The 19,743-nt window shown below is 38.9% G+C and overlaps 1 protein-coding gene across 1 annotated transcript; it reads left to right on the top strand.

Annotated features, from left to right (window-relative positions):
- Window positions 1-6,439: 6,439 nt before the first annotated feature.
- On the top strand, window positions 6,440-19,177 carry cd44b (CD44 molecule (Indian blood group) b). The gene is made up of 7 exons (XM_051104742.1): window positions 6,440-6,666; window positions 15,050-15,218; window positions 15,310-15,446; window positions 15,528-15,617; window positions 16,293-16,466; window positions 16,687-16,765; window positions 17,426-19,177. Exons 1-7 carry the CDS (start codon window positions 6,594-6,596, stop codon window positions 17,541-17,543), a joined length of 840 nt encoding a protein of 279 aa, XP_050960699.1. The 5' UTR covers window positions 6,440-6,593; the 3' UTR covers window positions 17,544-19,177.
- The last annotated feature ends 566 nt before the right edge of the window (window positions 19,178-19,743 follow it).

The raw sequence follows: 19,743 nt of genomic DNA on the forward strand, positions 1-19,743 counted from the left end.
GCCTCCATGTCCTGCAAAGCGCTTTAGCTTTTACTCTCCGCACAAACCACTGAATATGCGCCTAATAGCACATATTTATCTAGGTTAAACGATTAAACTAATATTGTGATAAGCTTTAAGTTTTTCATATCTATGGATTTTAATTTAAATCGTGATGACTTGAGAAGGCTAAATTGATCTGTCTGCTGCTGGCCGCTTGGTCGTTACTTTAAAAACAAAAAAAACTTGAATTTCACAAACAAAACGTGTTCCAGATATACTTCTAAATTAACTTTATAAACTAAAAAAACGAAAATAAATGTAATTACTTCGCTATTAAAAACAGCAGCTGTGCAATGGGGAAGAGAAAGATAAAAAAGACTCGGGCCAGTAATTCTGATGAGCTGTCGAGGTTGTTAGGAATTTTTTGGAACGAATGTTTGTTTAATAGCCTATTTAACACTTATTTAGGCTACTTTCTTATTTAAATGTATTATTTCTGAGATTTATTTTAGCGTTTTGTAGGCTGCTTGTTCACTGACGGAATTGCTAAAATAAACACGCACGTTTGTTAATAATGTTTGAGCCTCATTTATTTTGATATATATAAAAACACCGCGCCACCGGCGGTAGTTGGTCCATTACCACCGCGGTGGTAAAAATCTGCCACCGTCACAGCCCTACTTTACAGTTCCTACCCTCCATAAATACGTGCGCTACATGTTGTATTTTAAATCTAAATTTAACATTCAACGACAGATGTTTCGGCACAATGAATGTTTTTGCGCCGAGTATTAATTGTCTCCCTGTCTGTGTTCCAGTCTGACATGCTCATTCAGTAAAGATTTAAACTTAACACAGACTGTCAGAATGGACTTGTATGCATAAATGGAAATGCTTGTGTGAATTTGTGACATTTACAGATAAGGATATGACCGTAATCTGAAAGTTTTCATGCTGAGGATGCAAACGGATCTGTCAAAGCGCCTCACAGGGCAAGCCATTACGCCATTAGCTTCAAGTTTAAAATAAGGAATTCTCATGTTTTGGGATCACGTGACTCTCCTGCAGCATCTCATATGTTTCCTACACTATTTTTAGATGCATTGTGTCTATAGAAATGCGTCATTCAGTGCTGTAATTTGATGTGATTCTGTGAAGTTGTACGTGCACTGTGGGCGGACCGATTAATCGATAATGGGAATCGTTGTGGACGATTTTCATTATCGATAATAATCGATTTTATCGATTAGTTGTTGCAGCCCTAAGCACCATAGTTACAGTTTTCCGCTAGTGCATACAGGGCTGTAAATTATCAACCGGTTCATTTGGCTGCTGCACTCTTTGATTGAATCTTGCTCGTTTGTAGATTACGCTCTTTTTGGGCACGAAAAATCAGTTGAATGTCTCTTTAACTGTTTCGTACTCCTGCCGCTGCGCTTTGGATAAAGGCTGCCCTCTTAACACATCATCCGCCTCGTCTCCCATGCAGTATATTAATGTGTTTACCTGATTCGCCTGCGAGCTGACATGTAAATTACTGGCTAGTCGAAATCTTTCAAACCGCCGTATCCATTTCTCCCACTCTTGAGGTTTTGAGAAATTAAACGGCTCCGGAGGCTGAATCGTGAAGGTGGCGCTCGGAGGCATGCTTACATTCGGCTGGAGTTGTCGCTGTGCGGCCGCGCTCATTCTGCTCGCTCAACTGCTGCTGACTTTTCCCTCTTTTGTGCTCTCTTCGTTGCACCTCTAGTAACGCTTTGACCACGCAAATATACATAGCGATATGGATTAAAAGTCGATTTTGGCTGTTCTGAAGCATTCTGCAAACTGCTACAGCAAGCACTGGTCACATATTTGAATGTTGAGCAGCAAGCTCATTGGCTACAGATACAGGAGAGAACCAATCAGCTGTGCCATGTGATGATGTCATTAGGTCAGATTGAGTTAGACCTATCGGACTGCGCCATTTGCGGTGCACCACCGATATGAGAACTGTTTTACAGATCCAAATTATTGGCCGTCTCTCAACCACACTGAAACATACACCTGTAAACACTGAAGGAGTTTGTGTGTTTGCTGCACATGATGTGTTTCCTGCTCAGACTCCATCAATAAACATGACAGTAAAATATTTATTCATGGTGTGTTGACTGTTTGAATTATTAAGAATTGACATGTTCATATAAGAAATTATGCATTATGAAATGTTTTATGAATTAGTCTTTACTACTCACTACTACATCAGTATTATTCCTTAAGTTCATGTATTCAATATATTATTATTCGTTCTATGATTTTTTACATATAAATGTATGCTATGCTAATTATGCTTATGTTAATTTTTAATTAGCATCTTGTGTTTATTATGAAATGGGAACTCACCACCACCATCTGATTTTGTCTAGGTATAAGAAGTGTATGAACTACACCCCGATGGCTTATTTCACTTCTTCTTTTTCTCTAATCTTACTTCTTGCTCTGACTACTGGCTGCGCCTAGTTCTCTCTTAGATTTGTTCTTCTCAGATTCATAGACTGACTATAGACTTTGATTTAGAATTGATTTAGACTGATTTAAACTGAAGTGTATTACTCAATTTTAATGTGAAATGGGCTTTGACTAATAAAACTTAATTTTAACTTTTATTATTCTCAAGTTATGACTTTTTTTTTGTTTTATTATTGTTCATTTGCATTTTTTAAAACTTATGAATAAATTTACAACTTTCTCCAACCCACCCGTCTGATGTGGATTTAGTTTTGCATCAATTCATTCTGTTAATAATATAAATTAATTACTGGATAGTATCAATAATATAAATTTGTTTATTTTATTATTTAGAATAAATTTAGATGTAGGCTCAGTTTATATTTGTCTGTCTGTGTTCATTCATTTTGGTCTGCAGGTCAGGTGAAATAACCTAAAACATCAACATACAGTAAACTTTTAAAGGCTTTCCTATGTAAATGACACAAGATATGCAGTGTTATGTTGCTAGATACTCGTTTAGAAGTGTCTCATAATCACCTTCCCTCGTGTGTGTGTTTATTACTATGGTGCAGATTACAAAACTGCTATCACTTCCTTTTTTTTTCCAGTTCAGTGAGTTTTCATAAAAAGACAGTTCTTTAGAATCCTTTGTAAGATGTTTCATAATAATTCTCCTAATTTCAGCAAAAATCCAGCAGTTACCAGTTTCTAAATAAGCACATTAGCCCATCTTCTAGAAGTCATGCTGCACATTCATGTTTCCACTAACCCAAGCAAGTAGCTGATCTACTGCCATCTGCCACCTTTCACACTTCAAAATGACTACAAATGATGAACAGATGACAATAAGTTGTGTAAGAATTTCTTGACAAAACTAAAATGAGCTGGAGCAACTAGACCCTGTTGACTTGATTTCATATAAACTTTTATTCCATGTTTTGTTAATGGTAAGTGTACATTGCAATTCTGGGAATAGAACATTTTATTTATTTATTTTGGCAGACGTGTATGACTTTGTTAGATCTGTGTGAGCAAGCCCAACTGCCGCTCGAGGCAAACCACAGTCATGCCCAGACAATTTTTAAGGTGCATGTGAATGAATTCATATCTTGTTTATTTAGAAAAATGCCAAAAAAAAAAAAAAAAATTATAATAACTTGTACGAGCATGGTTGTTGATTTTTTTTTCTTTCTGATATGTAAAAATCAGTAAGCAACACTACAGCTGCAAATGGAAATTCTGTATAGTAAGAGTTGAGAATATAAACGGAATATATTTTTTTTTTTTGCAGAATATAAACATTCTAAAAGTAGGCTGGAGGTTTCAACACTGTTTCACCATTACACACACACACAAGCCAAACCTTTCAGATGCGTGCGTATCGGGCTTTCATAGTGGCAAACGTTTCGATTGTTTCCTCGATGTTAATGTTCTCCACAAATTCGTGCTCAATTGCTGTTGTTGCTAGTCCATTAAGCCTGTCCTATGTCATTGTTGTACTTTGGAGATCATTTTCAATCAATTTAAGCTTGGAGAAACTGCAATCTTCAGAGCTCACGGTGACAGGGAGAGTGAGAAGCACTCCGAATGCAACTAAAACGTTTGGAAAAATGGATTCCTTTTTCACAGATGAACTTAGATCCAGCAACAAGGCGTCTGCCTGAAGCAGTCAGCTCCTCAAACAATTCTTGCCCATCAACATCCCGCAAGTGTCAGTGAGTCAGAGCCTTCTCCGGTCTTAAGCAATCCTGAAGAACTATCGTATTGTCCTTTTCTTTGAGGGACGTGATGTCATATAAAAGTCCATATATGTGCCCATGATCTCGAAGCAGGAAAAAACACTCTTCCACAGAACGGATGGCACAGTCGAGCACTTGGTTAAGGAAACCCAGCTAGTGGTTTTGTGTTGTGTCCATGACAGGTGCGTCATTTCCCTCGTAAATAGACATTTTCTTTCTTTTTCGTTGTTGCACTGCACTTTGTGGAGGGAAGACTGCCTCTGTTTCCAATTCATCTGCTAATTCTCTTGCACTGGACAACAGTCTCTCAAAATTGCTGTCTGTGCAGCGTTCCACAAGGAATTGCTTTGTCACGTTGAGCTGTTTTGTTGGGTGTGTAATGTCAATCTTCATTGCCTGCAGAATCTTGCTGGTAATATTTATTGAATCTAAAATGTTATAATAAATAATATGTTATGATATACTGCACAGGAATAGGTAGGTTTTGATTTTGGTAGCAATGCCTCTCGCTTCACATCTGGTTCTGACACCACAAACACCTGCCGGCGTCATCTTCTGCAATTGATAGAAGAGCGTCTCAAACATCTCCTAAATGGTGTCGGATGGGTTTGAGTGTGTCACTTCTGCTTTCTGTCTAGTATTGCTTAGGGGCTTAAGTGTAAGGCCACTCTCACTGGCGTGTCGTTTGAACAGCGGCGGAGAGAAAGTTGTACACTTCTTTTATTACTGTAAAGAATTCCATTTCTCAACTAAGTTGAAGGAATGAGCACTACACGGGACATAGAACACCCTTGGATTTTTGTCCTGCACTCTCTTTTGAACACCACTGTGTTTTCTGTGCGTAACTCGTTGTCATATCCTTGACCTCTCGTTTCCATTATGTTGATTCCTAGCTCGCCCAGTTTCTCAAGTGTAACATCTGTCATGTCAGCACCAGCTGAATCTGTTAAATATGCCAGTTCTGAGAAATGCTCCTTAACCATTACACTACTTTCCAGTGCTGTCACAAAGCACACAATAACTTAGTGAAAAGGATTTGGCCCATTTGAGCATTTTGAGAATTTCCTGTTGCGTGTGAGATGCAAGCCAACCTAGGATTCATTCGGAATCTCTTTGCTCAAATAGTGAACAGGAGTCTCCTTCGACTGTATCATTCTCTTGTGCTCTGGCATTACACTATCAAACTGACCGATCGTCTCTGCAAGTTTCAGGAAATTCGTCATTATGTTCATATAGCTTATCTGTGCTGCCGCTGCACCGCCATTGATCTCACAGCGCTCACCAAATGTTCCAACACCTGCTGCCAGTGTAATGTTTCGCTTAATATTTTACACTGGTTTTGTGCATCCATTTTGCCAACCTTGTGTCCAGCTCTTTCCATTTATGGAAACATTTGACTTCTCGTGTGAGTTCAGTACGCTGGAGAGATTTTTCCAGTGTTTTTGCTAAAAAGTTTACAACAAAAGCAAAGCATGGTGTTCTTGCTAATCGAATAAACGAGCCATGGTCTGGACTCTTCCACAGCTAGATACATTGAAAGAAAGTTGATTTGGATTTAGAATAACTAATGTCGTGGACACTTGTTGAAACACACACACACACACACACACACGTTCTCTCTCTCTCTCACTGCCCTCACTATTGTGCTGCCTGAGACATGTGACAAACATTAAACAAGGCATCATAAAGTTTGATTCGACTCATCTTTACTGAATCAGATGTTCCTGAGTTTCTGAATCATAGCGGTATTTAAAGCAACAGCTCTACACAGGAAGTGAGAGGAGAGAGGTCTTGAGGATCTGAATTTCCAGGAGGTGTTTTGTTTACTCGGTTAATAACAGCATTAATGTTGACAACATAACATTGTGAACCAACTTAAAGGAAGCAGATGGAGAAATGAGATGATGATAAACTTGAAATGCAGCTAATAATGTCAAGTCGGTTTGTGTTGTCAGCTGAAAACTGAACTAAAACTGCTTTAGTTTAATTATTGAAGTTACTTATGTGGGTGATGATTGCTGGTGCGGTAGATGTCCTGCATCACATTTGTGATAATAGTGAAAATAAATTCAGATTCAAACTGGCTGCTAGTGTACGTGTCAACGATCAAGAGAAGCAATAGCAGGGTGATTTAGAGGTGAAAGATGATTCAGTGATTTCCAGATAATCAGAGTCACTTACCAAACAAACACACGCACACAGAGATCTGAGAGAGAGACAGAGAGAGAAGTCGAGTGTTTAGAAGGGTGTGTTCACACATGCACCTCCTTTCCTCTGATCTTTATTAGTGCTGACACTCAATTCTCACATTCCAATACTTACAGCAAACTCTAAACTCTACTATACACCCTCTGGATTCATTTTGAGATTTCCTCACCAGCGATGGAGCTGTGGATTATGCTGTTGGGACTCGCCTCTGCTTTACTGGCCTCCTCGAGATCAGAAGATACTATAGGTAAGAGGAAACACCAGAGGACCAATACACATCTGCATATTGACTATGAATTGTACAATGTATGGAGCAGTGCTGTTTGTGTGTATGTCTGTGGACAGATAAACAGCTGCTCACTCTTTTATAACTGAGGAAAAGGAGATATGCTGGGCAGCTGTGCAGCATTTTTTCCACATTACAAAAGTAAACCAGTAAAGATCCAGAGGAGTTTAAGCTGTTTGAAAACAAGTGAAAGAAAGATACTTCATATTTTTATATTTCAGATTTTTCCTCACATAAAAATATTCAACTAGTGTTGTAGCACCTCTGTGTGTTGTACAGCACAAGAAAGAAATGAAAGCTTCCCAAAAAATGCACTCACTGGCTTTCGACAGCGGTTACTGTGGTGGCATTTTGTTCTGAACTTTGTCACATCTGGATATTAGGAACGTTGTGGGTTGACATGCCAAATTTAAGTTGGGTGAATCTTCCTGCTGTGGTGTATTATTTTATATCATTTATCTCTTCTTCACATCTTAAATCCCTTCTGAGGTTCTTTGTCTGAACTATTGATGAAAGCAAAACCTAAATAAAATGAATAAAATGAAACTCGCTCAGTCCCACAGTTACCAGCTGTCTACACATCACACCTGGTTTACTTTGACTTTAACCCTTTTTACACTGTGTGGGATTTTCAGGCATTTTGTGTAAAACTCAGCATGAAAGGTGTCAAAGTAAGATGTGTGTGTGTTTGTTTTGTGGAAATGGTGGGGAACTCCTGGTTGGAGTTCCCCAGATATAACATCATAACAAAGATAATGGTAAAGGTCTAGTTGTCCAGCAGCGCACACCTGCGAGATGTTCCGTCAGAGGAACCAGGCTTTGTGATGTGACATGTGGCCAACTATGATGTCTAATACTCTAATACTCCAACACTGTCCAATAATTTGTGCTCTGCATTTAACCCATTCAAATGCACGCGCACACACACACACACACACACACACACACACAGACACACCCTTTTTTTTTATTACTTCCTCTTTAAGCAGGAACTCACTCTCCAGGAAATACATATGCAAGACTTGCTCAGCTTATAGCTCATCTTAACACAACTATACAGTTCTGGTTACAGTTTGTTACTTGCCCTGGCAACAGTTTCACAGGCTTTGCCACAATCAATTAATCAATCAATAAATCAATAAATAAGACTTGTTTTCATTGTTGACTGTAACCTCGTATTGTAATAAATGATAACCATTTTGCACCAATAGGTACAATAGTAATAAACATTTCAAGTTTTTCAGGTAGGTCTAACTGTATTCCAGTTAAGGATGCACTAATTAGGATTTTTTCATGACCGATTCCAATTATTATTATTATTATTATTATTATTTTATTAATTTATTTTTTTTTACATTCAAATGGGCTAATTCCCATACTAATTTCCTATTTATTTATTTATTTACATTTATTCATTGTTTATTTTGCTCTGTTACTGGCCAAACTAACCTTAGACAAACCAAAAATATCTGCAACATGAAGCAACTGCACAAAACAAAAACATCTGACAGGCATATTTTATTTATTATTAATGTTTAATATTAGGGTTTTATTACCCAGGCTCTGTACTTTCTGTACTGGAAGATCCTGACACCAGGACAAATTCACTGTGTGTGTAAACACACTTGTCAATAAACCTTTGTCTGATTCTGTTTCTGATGAAAATGCAAATTCACTCTTGCTCAGCAGGTGGCACTTATAGAACAACAGCAATATAGCGTTTCTTTGGTTATTGTGCTTATAAACAGTCCTTTAATATTTATGAGCTGTTTTTGATTACTGACAGTTTAAATGCGGTGATGCAGTGTTGCCAGATATTGCTCTGAAAAACAAACAAAACAATCTAAAAAGTAATAAACCACAATGCTTGAGTTACGGAAATAATATAAAGACATCGCTGACCCTAACCTGCAGCCTCCCAATTTATTAACTTCCTGAACTGACACATAGAGTGTTTTCACGTTACATCATCAGTCCGAAAGTCAGCGATTGTGGAGACACTGTACGTAAACAATGCCAACCAGAATACAACGAATTCACTATGTCAGGACAAGTACACTGTAAAATGTAATTAGTTGACTTTACTTGTAAAAAGCGTGGAAACTGATTACCTTAAAAAAACTAAGTAAAGTGAAATAGGAATAGTATGTTGTACTGACAAATGCTTACTTAGTATAGTTTACTTACACAAGAGTTGTAGTAACTAACAAAAAACTGTTGAGAGTACTTGATTCTTTACTTTAGGTTTACTCTTGACTTAGTATAGCTACTCACTGACTCCCAGAGTGCATTGCGACATGAATAAATTATGCAATTGCTTTGCTTTACTGTTGTTGTTTGTATTTGCCAATTTCATTTGCTGTCTTGTGTCAGTAGTAGCACAACAAAAAACAAACAAAAAAGCTCATAAAATGGTTATTGATAGTTAATAAAAATAAATAAAATTGAGTTGTTACCATTGTTGTGATTCACATGCTGAATGTTGAAGTCTGTGTGTGACTCACGCACATTACCCCAAATATTAAAAGATTGTGTCAACGCAGTTAAAAGCTTCTTATAGTGTTTATAAAAAAAAAGAAAAAATGTAAAAAAAAAAAAAATCATTAATCAGCATGAAAAACACTCAACCTAATGATTTAATTAGAAAATAGATCACCTTCTAAAAGCAATTTATTTATTACTTGTCTTTCTTTGAAATCAAAGAACTCTGATTTCATGCTGGATTGCTGCAACAACAGAAAGAAAACTATAGTAATATAAACAAAGTTCCAAGTGCCCAACCAAAAGTAACACTATTCACTATAATGGTGAGTATTAAAAAAAAAAAAAAAAAAAAAAACCTTTTCAGGAAAATCAACATTAATTTATGAAGTCAGCTTATGCGATGTTCTCTCAAATATTTCAGTTGTATTGAAAATGTAACATTCAAGATGACTTTGGGAAATGAGTGAATTCAAATAGTGAAAGAAAGATGTGAGTGAAAAGTCTACTAAAAATTGCCCCATCTCAAAAACGTTCTTTTCTTCTTCTTCTGTTGTCACGTTGCACATTAGCAACATATTAGTGCACTGCTGCCTCTCACTGGTTTATTAATGTCATTGGTTTCTTTGTGGATACTTGAATATTTTAAGTAAACATCACTCAAAGCAAGTAAGTAAATTGTTTTATTTGCCTTGAAAGTAGCTGTAACTTAATAAAACCTAGTAAGTATAGTAACTAAGTAAAGATAACTAATTGTAACTAAGTAAGGTAAACTATTGGGTTTTACAGTGTAATAGAAGGAACAATTATCGGGTCTTCAGTTCACAACAAATGAGGTAGATCGTTTGGATATTTAGCACCTATTATTAGGTGACTTTCTTTCTTCACTGTAAGTGCTCATGTTGTTTTGATAATATTCACATACTGGAATGCCTGTGTAAGATCAAAGCCCTTTTAAGGCTTTAAGGGTATTCTACAGTCTTCTGTAACATTAGAGTAGTTTTCTGTTTGTGCCACCTTCATTTACTTACTCGTTTTCATCAATTTCATTTTAATTCTCTTTGACAATGACTAGGCATCCAATCAGAGTTCTCACTTTCTCAGATTGTCTCTACGTCGATTATTACAGGGCTCGACGATATGGACTGCCCTATGGCCCGTGCAACTGGTTCATTCACTGCACTGCACTCATGTTCCTGTCATTTCTGTGGAAATAAAGAAGAAAAAATACTGTACCAGGCAGATCAATCTCACTGTTCACAATGCACACAATATTGGGGGTAGGAGTTTACAGTGCATCTGGGAAGTATTCACAGCGCTTCACTTGTCCCACATTTTGTTACGTTACAGCTTATTTTCATAAATACAGTATTATTTTCCCCCAAACAATATCCCCATAATGACAAGAAGTTTGTTTTTTTTTCTTTTTCTTTTTTTGTTTTGTGATCAACTTTTTATTCATTTTTAACACAAAATGTACACTTTACTTTGTGACATGCCAAGTAGTAGTATGTGTAGTTGAGGACATAAAACAAAAAACAAACATCATATTGAAAACTTTTGACGGATACCACGACGAAGAGGAAATGACTTAGACGGAATGTAACTTGCTAATACAGCTGCACAAGGATTAATATTAAGTATTTTGACCATAGATATGAATGTTTTTTCTGAAGCCAAATTCCTCCAGAACTATCCAAAGACGCTCCCAACTTACCTGATCAAAGGTCTTGTGTGCATCTAAAGTAAAAACGGCTGCAGGTGTAGTATCCTTTTCAGATGCATGGATAATGTGCAAAAGATGTCTAACATTATCAGATCAAAATTAATTAGTTTGCTTGCAGATGGTTCAAGCCTTTTAGCTAAAAGTTTAGCAAAAACCTTTAACTCTGTTGTAATTAAAGATATTGGCCGATAACTACCACAAATCAGAGGAGACTTGCCTTTCGTATACAGCACAGAGATAAGTGATGTGTTTTGATCACGATGAAATGAACCAGTGCTAAGAGTTGATAGAATTTCAAAGAAGTGGTCCAATACTATGCCATAGTTCCAGAAATAGCTCTGGAGGAAAACCATCTAGTCCTGGAGATTCACCTCTTTTCACTGAGGACAGTGCGTCTTTTAATTCTGTTTTAAGAAGTTCTGTTTCTTCTCTGGACAGAGAGGGTAAATAAAGTTTTGAAAGATATTTAAGGGCATTCGGATCAAAAAACAATTCGGCTTCATAAAGTTAAGAATAGAAATGCCTGTGTCACGAGTCTGGTCATGATCTTCAGGCCACTCGTCACCAGAGGTCGCCTTGCCATTACACAGACTGTTGTGCTACACCCGGACTATCTTTCCCATGCTTCACCGCGCTCACAGCTGCAGCCAATTATGAACAGCATAAATACGAGGCCCTTCTCACTTTTCTGGGCCGAGTATAGTACAGCGTTTAGCACTTGTGCTGTGTTAGCTGCATTACGCATTTCTTGTTTAGTTATTTAATTCGTGTCTTGACCCTAGCTTTATTGGATTCTTGCCCGTTGTGGGTTTACCCTTTGTCTCGTCGTTACGGACTCTGTTCGCCCCTCATGTTGACTCAAGCCTGTCTGTTTGGATCACCCTTTTGCCTCGCTGCCTGGATTACGTTCGCCGTCGATCGACCCTCGCCTGTGTCACCGAATACTCTTCTGTCTTGCTGTCTGTATACCTGTTTGCCAGTGTTCGACCCAGCCTGCCTATGACCATGTTTCCGTCTAATGTCAATAAACGCTTGCATATGGATCCGCCCGCTCTTCGCTTCCTTCTCTCTATAACAGCCTGAAAGTAGTATTCATTTCCTCTGCATTATTAAAAGAAAATGATTCATTTTAGCAGCTAGAAGTCTGCTTGAACTTTCTCTTTTCACGGGAGACCCACGGGGAACGGTGGTATTTGGCGTGTAAAGTCCGGGACACACCAAGGCGACTTATGTTGATCACTTTCTTCACTGTAAGTGCTCATGTTGTTTTGATAATATTCACATACTGGAATGCCTGTGTAAGATCAAAGCCCTTTTAAGGCTTTAAGGGTATTCTATAGTCTTATGTAACGTTAGAGTAGTTTTCTGTTTGTGCCACCTTCATTTACTTACTCGTTTTCATCAATTTCATTTTAATTCTTTTTAACAATGACTAGGCATCCAATCAGAGTTCTCACTTTCTCCGATTGTCTCGACGTCGATGCTCTGAGAGAAAGTCCGTGGGAGCAGACCACGTGGGTTGCGGGAGCGGGCGGGTGCGGGTTTAAGAAAACAGTCCAGTGCAGGGCTTTACATTAAGGGGTATCGATGTGCCAGGCACTGAGAGCGGAGGATGATCCAATGTCACTGTGAGAAGTGGGGCGGGGCAGAGGTGGTGGTGCTGGAGCGATTGTACAATAGGTGGGACGGAAGGCTCGTTGCCGTGCTCTGGGGTCGAGGAGGGGTGGCTGCCATCCGAGAGGGAGCGGAGGAGTCGGCGCCGTTCGCCATGTTGGGGAAGAGCAGGGAACGGGGGACTCGCTGCCGGCTGCCCTCAAGCCGGAAGAGCCATCGCCGTCCGCCAGGAGGCAGAGGAGTGTTGAACCGTCCACCAAAGGATGTCCAGTACCATCGCATGGCACCGTGAGTTAAAGATGCTCAGCTGGTTGAGGACCGAGCGGCAGTGTGTCCGGGACCCGAACCAAGATTTTTTTTCCTTTCTTTTCCTCTTTCCCCTCTCTTGTCTCTGTCTCTCCTCATCCTTCCATCTCCTTTTCTCTCGCCTCGTCTGTCCTTAACCCCAGGTACGCCACAGCCACCCTGACGCTCATGATAATGAGTGACACTTGCGCCACTCACCGGTCTTGAGTCCCACGGAGGAGCCCCGGAAGGATAAAAGGAGGATGGACAACAGTGGAAGATGAGAGAGGACCAGGCCTGGACTTTATTTTGTGTTTTGTGTGTGGCAGTCGTCCGTGAGGGGTGCTTTTGTGTTTGTTTATTTTATTATTAAAGTGTCCGAATGTTCGCCGGCTCCCACCTCCTTCTTCCCGTTCTACAAACTGTGATACAGTAACCATTCTTGAAGTGATGGAGCGCTTCGTTGAAGTTCACTTCTAGATCTAGATGAGCCCCAGAGACAGTTCCCCACTGAGGACCTTGTCACCTAGACGGCCATCGGCACAAGGCCACAGGAATCAGATGTGTTCTCTGCACAATCTGACTTTGCTGCAGCCTGGAGTGAAACTGCTGGTTCGTCTGGCCAGAGGAGAACTGGCCCCCTGACTGAGCCTGGTTTCTCCCAAGGTTTTTTTCTCCATTTCTGTCACAGATGCAGTTTTGGTTCCTCGCCTCTGGCTTGCCTAGATTTCCATCGATTTTGTCGGCGTGATTGTACAGATACTATTTGAACTGAACTGAGCTGGATGATGACATCACTGAATTCAATTATGAACTGTGTAGTGGACAGCACATTCCAGGGCCCAGTTTATGGCGGGGCCCCTCTCTGACCACAAAGGTTTGCTACATTTTGATTGGATCTTGGTGGACTAACATAAGCAAACTGTCCAATGCCATCAGATAAAGATGCCAGGACAACAGCCAGACACCTCTTAGAGGGCAAGAAACAGACCTTTGGTACCAAGCCCGGGAAGGACAGGACTTCCTGGTCAAAATGCAGTTTCTGCCCTTCTCCCACCTAAGGGCTGATTATTAAGGTTGGGCCTGCAAGAACACCATAACAATTCCTTAAGACCTCCAGATACAGCAGCACTGGGTGAAATAAAGAGGGATCACAAAGATCCATCTAAATCCATCTAAAGATCCATTCATAACTATGTTTTCAAACCTTAAACTGATGCACACTACAACACACACATCTTATACTTATTCAGAGAAATAAGTATTCTTAGTGACAGCAATGTGTACACAAACTTAGCTGTAAATGAACAAATAGATGCAGGCATGACAGTTCAATATTTTCCCATTATGTTTGGACTTAATGGGCCTCATTTATGCAACAAACGCCCAACAGAAAATTAGGCGTATGGTTGTTTTTATGCAAAACTTGGAATTTATCAATATGGGCGTGAGGGGCGGCTACGATCAAAACTCACTTGGACTTGTCATGTTCAAAATCTTATCCTTCGCCTGGAAATAATGTAGTTTCATTGTCACCGGCCTAGGATAGCGTCCCAACCATTCAGGCAGCTGCGAACTAGTCTGCCTCCCTAATCTGTGAGTGCAATCCAGGCGAACCGCTACTTCGGGACAGGTGAGACTGATCAGGTTCTCTCATCTTGATCTGGTGTCAGTTCACCTGAACAGCGCAGGGCTTTCTCTAATTCTGTCTTGGTCCATGCTAGTTCATCTTCATTCTTCTGCCTCCGACACTTTGGTTTTGACCTCATTGATGCACTTCGTTTTGTTTTGCATTTTATTCAGAATGTCTTGGAAGTGGCTTAGGAAATTAGCTTAACTTTTCATCCATGGTGGCGGTAATGCGCCTCATTATATCTGTGACAAGTCCCTCCGAGCTAAGCGCTTGTGCTTCATCTTTTTCTGTTCGATGCATGTTGCCTTTGTTAGACATTATCAACAAGCTGCGATTCGATCCATAACTCACTTTTCCATCCGACCCAGCAGTGTAACATCTAAAGTTTGCCAGACAAATGTGAAGTGTTCATTGGTCCCAAAGCTCTTGATCTTTATGTGTTGTCAGCTTCTTTCCCTCTTTATGATTTGAGCTCAAATCTACACTAAATCTAGTTTCCTTTCTCTCTTCTTCTGCTACGCATTTCAGAAAATCTGGCTTCTAGAGTGGAACTGTATGAATAAAATTCACTCATTGCTATTGTTAATGTCCTGTTTCTCCTGTAGTTGTGCGCTCACGGAGCTGCAGCTATGCTGGAGTGTTTCACGTGGAGGGGAGAGATCGCTATGGTCTGACGTTTGACGAGGCCGAGAAGTTGTGTGAACATTTATCTTCTTCATTAGCCAGCCTGGAACAGTTGACAAAAGCCTACGAAAAAGGACTACAGACATGCAGGTTCTTACATTCATGTTGAATGACAATTAAACACACAGGATCATTTTTACCGTGAGCTCCACCTGAGTATAAATGTACATTTTGTCTGCAGGTATGGATGGATAAACAGCACACAGGTGGTGATAGTCCGTCACAAGCCAAATGAAATGTGTGCTGCCAACCTAACCGGCATCATCAAGATAACTAAAAACAGTGACAAATACGACACCTTCTGTTATGATGCTAAAGGTTTGATTTGTGAAACATGCTGTAAGTTTTAGTCAGTACATGATCAGTCATCTTTTTAATAAAACATCGCATTTTAATCAGATACGTCAGAGAAAAACTGCACAGCTATGATTGACCCTGACAGCTTAAACAAAACAGATCCCACGCCTGACCCTGTCGCAGCATTTACAGGTACGACAGTTACTATGGAGTAACATTTTAAATGTATGCATTTGGAAAGCACTTTTGTATGAAAAAGAGTCTATTCAAGCCATGCATTTTATCAGAACATGTAAATCAAACCCATGAACAGGATGTTTAGATTTAATGTTCAGTTTTATATTTAACATTTGTCTATTTAGGACACATTATTTTTACACTGGTCTACAGCCAAGATGCTTTTCAAATAAATGTAGTCAAACTTGAAAATGAAAATGATGCTTAAAATGGCTGACTGACTCTAATGATTAATATACGCTATTGGGTCAGTATATACGACGCCTTGACTTGAATGGGAAAGGATAAATGAGTTAAAAGAGGAAAGATCTAAATTTAAACTAAACGTTCAAGCTTATATTACTCTGCTAAGCAAATTGCACTATATCAATTTTAACATTTTATTTATATAACCCTTTTGCTGAGTGTTACATAAACAGAAGAGGTGACAGGTAGTGTAGATGTAAAATGTAAAAACTGAAATACTTGAGAACTGCCAATCATTTGTTTTACTTGTCATATTTGAATTCAGCACATCAACATACATAATAGATGCCACATTTGATCTCTGAAGCAGACGCGTTCTGTAGACCAGTGTTTTCTGTATGGAGTCAACGTGTGTGGAATATTCTAAAAATTCAACCTCTGTAGACACATTTGTGTCTCAGTCTTCTACTTCAGTTCACTGGATGCAGACCAGACCCACACGGAGCCCCGTGGAGCAGAACCGCACCGATCAAACGGATGATACAAACCACGATTCGCATATAGAGGAGTTCACAACCTCACCTCCAAAACACGCTGCCCCAAATAACAGGTCTATAGGTATGGCCAGTTTAATATAAATAATTTATTGAAAGTTATCAGTATTAAATGTAATCATTTATTAAATGAATGCAAAACCAGAGGCACTGACAGAAATGTTCTTAGTCGAGAAGAGTCTCACGCTGTCGTAATAACCGTAATTTGACTCGCACAGCTGCACTGGTTTTTGTTTATTATTTGGTATGAAATAACATGTAATTTTGTTCTAATTCTCTTGTAGACTGGACGATCATTTTACTCACCATTTTGGCAGTTCTTCTCATTCTGCTTGTCTGTGTCATTGTAGCAAACAGGAAAAGGTATGTTATTTTAATGCAGATATTACTGCCCACAACAGAAGTCCAAAAATACCCCCAAAAACCAGCCTGTCACAATACCCACACTTGACAGTTTGTACTTGCGTTGTGTATTGTTGGTAATTCTGGCTAGCGTGTGCAAGTGTGAATCTTGAATGTGTGTAAAAGAACATTTGATTGACAGAGCTGTCATAAAAACTAAGTTGCTAAAACAATTGCTATTAAGTCATGCCAACTGCTGTTATAAACCATAGTATCATACATCAGTATGTAGCTGTCATGTTGGTGAATATATGCTACATTGCTCAAGAAGGACGGCTCGTGGGTGCCTAAATGTAGCGCTTTGAAGTTTAGTTTAAGGGTTGGTGTGTGTTACTGTTGACATTTTTCAGACCTGGCACAGACTTGCTTATACTTCCTCTCTGTCACGTACATGCACCCTGGAGTGTGGGTACGGAACAGGCCCTAAATGTCTTTAAATCAAGTGTACTTAAACATCTGTGCTCCAAAAGAAAAAAAAAGATTTGAAAGAAACAACAAAACAACAAAATACATAAAGAATATATTTGGTTTACACTTTCTAACTTTAAAACGACTGGATTTATAAAATGTATTAACATTGCTACTGGGTTTTAGTGAATGTGCATGTTTATTTTTCCACAGATGGTGTGGCAAGAAAAAGACTCTGATTATTACAACAGAGAGCAGCTGTAAAGAAAACGGTGCAGCAGCTTCATTCACTAAGGAGCAGGAGGAGGTCAAACTCGTGAACACTGTGTAGATCGCAGGGAACAGCAATTCAGAGCTGATCAACATCAATCACTGATATGCCCTAATTCATGCTGAGCTAATGCACAGATTAGATAGATTGACTGATAGATTAAGTCATGCATGAATTGCTAATAATTCAATGTGGCATCATGGACAGATTCCCTATCAACATCTAAACTAATAGCGTAAATTAATGTGTTAAATTCCACAGTAGGTCAAAGCCATGTATTCCAACTTCCAGCTCCCTGGTTTAGAAAATCACTAGTTAATAAGTAGCAAAGATGACTTGTTTAATTATAGAATTAATCATAAAAAATACAATTTATTATAAATTAATTATAAAAAATAATTAGATAAAAAAAACAACAACATTAAGAAACAAAACAACAACATAGCACTAGCCTAACTAATGGACTACTTGCACAGCTACTTCCGCGTTCTACTTGTCACGGCTCTGGAGTTTCCGGTTAGTGTTCAGAGCACCTACATACAGACAGTTTCTCATGAGAATGCAGATTATTACTACATTTTAGGGCTGGCATTTCTTTAAAAAAAAAAAAACAATTAATCATATTGTCTGCATTAACATGAATCATATTCAACCTGCTGAAAGGTCACTATGAATATATTTCTCTTTCAGTATGTGCATTCTGAATAATAAATAAATGTACTTCCCCACTAACCTGTATTTTTCTGTTACTGATCATATTTTATACCTGATGAATGTACAGTTTTAAATGAGTTTCACCGATAAACACGAAAATTAGCCATAGTTTTACTGTAGTATGTCATGCCATGTTTTTCCCATTTTTACCATTTGTATAACAACACTTTTACTACAAATAGTTAATTCGTGGTTATATGGTTTAACTTCAATTGCAATTTTTGCAATTATGTTTTGGCATTAGACTACATACAGTGAAATGATGACAGAATATGACACAGAATAGTGACTAACATATTTAATACAGATAAATATTATGATCTTATTCATCAGATCTCATAAACTGCAGTGTGACGATTAGGCCACTATAGAGCACTGACACCCTGTGGTGAACAATCACGAATGATTACCAGCCACTGCTTTCTCAGATCGGTTTATGTTGGATTAAAACTTCACGTTCCGTTCGGAAAAATCTGTACTCAGTAATCATCAGAATATGTCTTCTCCTGTCTCTGAAAATTTGCAAATTTGAAATCATCCCAAGAAATCTCATTTTATTAGGCGTTTAAAGTCAACTAGATGATTACAGCGCATTATAAATGTACATGACCGGCAATAACTGAGCTGTTATGTAAGTGCGTCACGAGGCTCAGTGCAAGTAGTCCATTGTCAAAGTGTCTTTATTTTCCTTTTTCCTTGGTTGAGCTAATTGTATCATTCTGTTCAGGTGTGCCATTCATTGTCCTTGTTTGCTCATGTATTTAAGTTGTGCTGTTTCTATTCAAGCTCCTTTGACACACAATTTTCCTAGACAAAGTGTGGGCCGCGCCAGTTTTCTGTCACATTCCACGATCTACAACATCACCTGCAACACAGTAACGGACTATATTATCATCCAGACATTCATTCCTGCTGCATTTCCATTTACTTCCCTGTGTATTCATATTCCAATGCTGCAATAAACCTGTGTTGCTTCCACAGACCTTTTCCAAATGTTTTTATTACCCTGCCTTGTACGCACCGTCACTGAGTTTTCGTGTGCATTCAAAAAATTTCTATTACAACCACAGATTTGTTCTCAGCACATCTAACAGTAGCTGCATCCAAAAGATCGAGCGCAGTGATGGTTCAGTTAGGCCACGTAGGCATAGTGCTGCGGTCAGCTGATACGATCATCTGACAAGTCGCTCCAACCACTACCATTCTTCTATTAGACCGAGGATATATATACTAGACATTACAGCTCGGTAAGTGTGCTCAAATTGTTTGCAACCCTCCCTCCCATCTATACGTTTCAATCGTATTATTATTGTGCACCCTCTGGCTGTCGTCTTCTTTTTGTTTCAGATTACCAAGGCTTTCAAGTCTAGCTGTCATGGACCTCATCGCTGGGAGACAAATATTGTACATAGCAAGCTACAGTGTAGTTGTCCCATCATTCACTGCAATGTCTACATGTTTAGTACATCTGTATTTCACTCAGCTGATGGTTCCGGGGGTTAATGCTAAAGCTTTCATATGTGCAAATAATTAAGGAGCGAGAACC

The sequence above is a fragment of the Labeo rohita genome, unplaced genomic scaffold (genome assembly GCF_022985175.1).
Source record: "Labeo rohita strain BAU-BD-2019 unplaced genomic scaffold, IGBB_LRoh.1.0 scaffold_79, whole genome shotgun sequence".
Lineage (NCBI taxonomy): Eukaryota > Metazoa > Chordata > Actinopteri > Cypriniformes > Cyprinidae > Labeo > Labeo rohita.

Excerpts from the sequence above, each read along its gene's own strand:
- cd44b (XM_051104742.1), top strand. The coding sequence starts at position 6,594 with ATGGAGCTGTGGATTATGCTGTTGGGACTCGCCTCTGCTTTACTGGCC. Across the intron at positions 15,219-15,309 it reads AAAGGACTACAGACATGCAG|GTATGGATGGATAAACAGCA; the intron begins GTTCTTACATTC and ends TTTTGTCTGCAG. Across the intron at positions 15,447-15,527 it reads CTTCTGTTATGATGCTAAAG|ATACGTCAGAGAAAAACTGC; the intron begins GTTTGATTTGTG and ends CATTTTAATCAG.